Here is a 4993-nt window from a genome sequence, read left to right as displayed (position 1 = left end):
CTAACGGTGCGGTTTAGGTTCGGAGTTTTGGCGAACCGAACTGAGTGCGAACCGAATTAAATTAGAGGTTCGCTGAACCGAACCGCGAATGAACACCCCTAAGTATAGCCATCAGGTCCTGGAGCTTTGGTACCTGGAATAACATACGTAGCCTGTTTAATTTCATCAGCTGTTACAGCTGCCACAACCTTCTTATTAATACTGGTAACCTCTTTAGATGTTCCCAACAAAATTTTATAGTATTGTTCAAAGGCAGCCTGGATAGCATCAGGATTTGAACACATGTTTTGTTTCATATCCTTAATTTGTAACACCCTATTCCTGGCCCTTCTTCTTTTGATTCGAGCATGAAGTAGGCAGTGTTATCATCACCAGATTTCATCCACTCACACTTTGCTTTTTATCTCAGGTATTAATCCCTAGCAATTTTGAGTTCAGCAAGATTTTTAGCACATTCTCGTTCAGACATACACAGCTCTTCATTAAGAGGATCTTGTATCAACTGAGATTAAAACTGATGCAAGGCAATCTCAGTAATATGAGTAAGGTTCTCAATGTCCCCAAAATGCTCTTTATTCAATTTTCTCAGATCAGCTTTCAAGCCCTTCAACTTTTGAACAATTCTAAACATTGGAGTCCCAGTCCACTCTTTACTCCAACCATTTCTAACAATACTATCATACTCTGGAGCTAGAGACCACATATTAAAGTATTTGAATGGAGTGCCTCTTCTATGGATCTCCCCCGCAAAATGCACAAGACCAGGACAGTGGTCAAATAATCCTTCAGGCAAGTAGTGCACATAACTATCAGGGAACATATGCACCCACTCCACATTAACCAGAACCCTGTCTAGCCCGCTATAAACCTTAGTATAATATTCATGTTTGTTAGTCCAGGTGTAGAAAGATCCCCTGGCCTCTAGATCTTCTAACTGACAGTCCTGAACCACCTGAGCCAAAGGAGCCATCTCAACATGAGTAATAATAGCTTCCCCAATTCTTTCATTGCTGGCCATGATTGCATTGAAGTCACCTCCAACTAACCATGGTCCTCTCACATTCTTACAGTAATGCCTCAGACTGTCCCATAAAGGAATTCTTTCAGCCTGTTTATTCAAACCAAAAACAACAGTGAACCAGAACAATTTCCTCCTTGCTTTGTCCAAAACTTTGGTATGTATACTCTGAACAGTAACATCATAAACCTCAACTTCAAACGCATTAGGATCCCAAATAAGCCAAATCCTTCCCCCTTTATGCAGACTAGAATTGGTACAAATAGACCAGTCATCACACAAATTAACCCTAACTTTATTCCAATTTTTAAACTTAATTTTTATCTATAACAGACCACATATACCCACTTTATTATGAGATAAAAATCTCTTTATTTCAAGTTGTTTAGTGGGATTATTCAAGCCTCTGATGTTCCATAAACTACAGCTACCCATGCTCAGTTAAGGACTTGCTAGACTCCCCCTTCTCCATATTCCTGTACTCAATCAAATCCATCCTAGCTTTGTGCATAGAATTGGACAAAGCTTCCATAAAGGTCACACCCCCAGTAGTAAATCTCTTCCCACCATCCTCATTTCGCATTAGCCTTGAAATGAAATGTCTGGGTAGAGAACTCTCCACTATAGGGGTATTAGCAACCATTACTGGAGTCATAACAGTTGCAGGCACAGTAGGGGTGGATGGTACCAGATTATGAACATGTGTCTTCTGATTACTCCTCTGAACAGAAACATTCTTAGGAGGTTGATTCACTGGAACTGGTTTAGCACCTCCAACACCCTTAGGCCTCCACATTTTCTTAACCACATGTTTATCCACCTTACCCTTCCTGCAATCAGTAGCCAGGTGACCTAACCCCTTGCATTGAGTGAATTTCAGAGGTAACCAGTCATAGACTATCCTGAGGGTCTGTGTTTTACCAGTTTCATCCACAAATTTAATCACAGAAGAGAAGGTTTGATCTAGGTCAACTTCAATCATAATTTTGGCAAACCCTAAGAAATTTCTGTGAAAAGTAGCATCATCACATTTTATAAATTTGCCTACTCCACTACAGATTTTCTTCAGATATTCAGTTCCCCAGAATTTAACATCCAAATCAAACAATTTAATCCATAGAGGGATCCTTTTAACATAATGTTTCACCAATTGCATTTCAGGACTCCACTCTTTGATGATAACTGGTTTATTATCAAAGAGTAAATGTCCATTATTAAGCACAAATTGTTGTTGTTCCTTAGTTATACCGTTGGGCATGAAAGAAATCTTGTCAACCCCCTGCGCTTGCCAGACCCTGTTGATGAATCCCGTGAGAACAGAGCTTGGAGGATTCGCGCCAAAGACGTAGCAGACCACAGATGTAGACCAGTACTTGATTTCACCAGCAACATCATCTTTGGTGATTTGAATCAGTACCGGTTCCTCTTGTTCTGATCGTTCTTCCACAGATTCCTCCTGATCCTCTTCCCCATCTTCTAATATGACTTCAAGGTCGACATCTAACTCTTGTGACAAAAATTGTAACTGACGATGATGAGATTTCCCTTTATTATTAGATTGTAGCTGAAAATCATCCTGTTTTTTTGTTAATTTTTGGTTAGAGATTGAAGATTTCTGCAGATTTTTAGTTGATTTTTTTGATCGAGCCATTACTTGAAGAAAAAGCTAACTAATTTTCATGTGTTTCTCTCTCTGGGTATAATTCCTCTATTATTGGGTTTATTATTGGAGAATTGACAACTCTTTATTAATCAATCAAGTTTTCCTCTATTATTCTTTCCTTTCCATTTGTTCATCTTAAGTTTGGTATAATTCCTTTACTCTTTACTCTTTATTGCTTATTTCTTCACTCTTTTATCATGTTTATACTTGTTGTGATGATTGACACAATTGATGACATGTTTTCCACGATAATAAGTGAGTAGTTACTTAACTAGGATTAGTGGGGGATTAGGAGAGTTAATCAAGGGATAGATTTATGCTTAATGAGTTCATATGAATGCTTGCTTATTGTTCTTCAACTTATGCATATATCATGTTTGATGAAATGCTAAACTATGAAACCTTGCATTTTTTTTACCCATCTCTTATCTATTCAACAAGGCTTGTTAGATATAAACCAACTCAAGCCTCATTAGACCATGCATATAGTTGAATAGGGATAACCCAAGTCGACTTGTATATGTTGTAAAGTCTTAACCGACTCGGCTCCGAGATGTAAGTTTCCCTAGGATTTGGTTTATCGTGCATGTAGTTTAATAGGAAAAATTAAGTGGACTTGTAGGTGTTGTACAGTCACAAATGACTCGGCTCCGGGACCCAAATCTTCTTATGAATTATTTGACATGAACTAACTTAATTCCAACAATAATAAAATTGTTTGCATCTATATAACTCATTTATGCTATCTTACCATGATTCCCCTATGATCCCATGACATTCTAGTATCCTTTATTATTTGTTTACATCTTTATTTGCTTTATTGCTTGTTTTACTTTATTGCTTTCATTAGTTTAGAATCAAGTTCAAACTCATTTCAATTGTGATAACCCCAAGCACAACTATAATTAGATTGAACAATTTGAGTACCTGTAGATACCCGGTATCTGCTGAGACTCCAACAAACACCCGATGATTATCGGACTACAACATGCTTTGGAATCGCGGCGTTTGATCGACAGCTCGTGTACAACTTTACGTCGGAAAACTTAAAACGATTTCGAAAATAAAACATTTCAAAACTGTTCAAAAGTACCGGGAGTGTTTAATGCATGACGACGGGGTCGCAATGACACTAACTAGAGTCAAAACCGACACCGGACCAAAAACCGACTCAAAATTCAAATCCCGACTTCAACAACGAGTCAAACCGGGTCAAACACAAAAAACAAACCATTCAAATGCTTCCATGTTAAGATTCCCCGGAATCATGTATGGTCAAGTACCAAACATGTGCATACAAATCCTAGGATAGAACAAATCATGATTGCATTTGTGTGAAAGCGACAAGACACCTCGAAGATGTGCGACGTGGCTCGCGCCTCTTTGAGCAGCCCAGGTGGCCACGTCGCTCAAAACTCACACAACCACTCATTCTCCTATAAATACCCCTCGAATGCCACCATTTGAGAACTTACGCGAGTGTCTGCCCCCTCTTTTCTCCCTTAAAATTCTAGACTCGACTTCCTAAGTCACAATCCGACATGTGTTTACGACCTACCGATCGTAAACACAAGCATTACACATTGTGTGGTACCGTCATCGTGTATTAAATCACTTGACCGACCATCTAAACCACTACACCATCACTAAAGTTAATAAAAGACTCTTTTTAGTTACTAAAACGATTTTAAATCGAGTCTTTCCGACCAAACGAGTTGATACACTTACGTCAGTTTCTCGCCATAAGCCAAGCATGTAAGTATGAGGGTGTAAAAATCCTTCTTTTATCATGTCTTTACTTGTTTCATGACTATAACATGCTAAATCATGCATAACATGGTCTAAAACATGGGAAGAATGAGCCAAAACCGGACTTTTTGGTTGAGGCAGAGGCTATTAACGTAGCACATAGGCTCGCGTCTAAAGCAGCCTTCCCAACCTCAAGTCCAATCCGTGTTTGGTCTCTTCTTTTCTTCTATTTTAATTTTCATATTTGTAATCGGTTTTTACCATTTCAACTATTTCCAAACCCTTTTTATTTTCCTTTATAAGTTTTAACCATAAAACATTTTTCACCCTTGGTTCTTAATACCATGACGGTTTAATCCCTGTTTCGGTGATAATATTTGGTTAATTACATTTAAAAGGTTTTTTAAAACCTTTTATTTCATTTCTTTACATTTTGGGAGGTATTTTAAAGCCTTTCATCATTTCTTTACATTTTTCAAAATAAATGTATTAGTCACCAACACAAAGTCATCCTTGGTTCTACATACCATGTCGGATTTTAACCCGAGTACGATGATGAGTAT

General features: G+C 38.1%; 1 protein-coding gene across 1 annotated transcript; it reads right to left on the bottom strand.

Moving 5' to 3' along the window:
* Window positions 1-508: 508 nt before the first annotated feature.
* LOC141632962 (uncharacterized) lies at window positions 509-2669 on the bottom strand. Its single transcript, XM_074445461.1, has 2 exons — window positions 1450-2669; window positions 509-1265 (listed from the first exon to the last, which is right to left on the bottom strand). The coding sequence occupies exons 1-2, from the start codon at window positions 2667-2669 to the stop codon at window positions 509-511; spliced, it is 1977 nt and encodes a 658-aa protein (XP_074301562.1).
* Between the last annotated feature and the right edge of the window lie 2324 nt (window positions 2670-4993).

This window comes from Silene latifolia, chromosome Y (genome assembly GCF_048544455.1).
Source record: "Silene latifolia isolate original U9 population chromosome Y, ASM4854445v1, whole genome shotgun sequence".
Taxonomy (NCBI): domain Eukaryota; kingdom Viridiplantae; phylum Streptophyta; class Magnoliopsida; order Caryophyllales; family Caryophyllaceae; genus Silene; species Silene latifolia.
Note: the sequence above shows the minus strand (reverse complement) of the source record. Positions and strands in the feature narration are given on the sequence as shown.

Bases quoted from the DNA above. Each gene is read 5' to 3' on its own strand.
- LOC141632962 (XM_074445461.1), bottom strand. From the start codon at position 2,669: ATGGCTCGATCAAAAAAATCAACTAAAAATCTGCAGAAATCTTCAATC. The intron at 1,266-1,449 runs GTAGCTGTAGTT...TACCAATTCTAG, and splicing joins AAGTCCTTAACTGAGCATGG to TCTGCATAAAGGGGGAAGGA.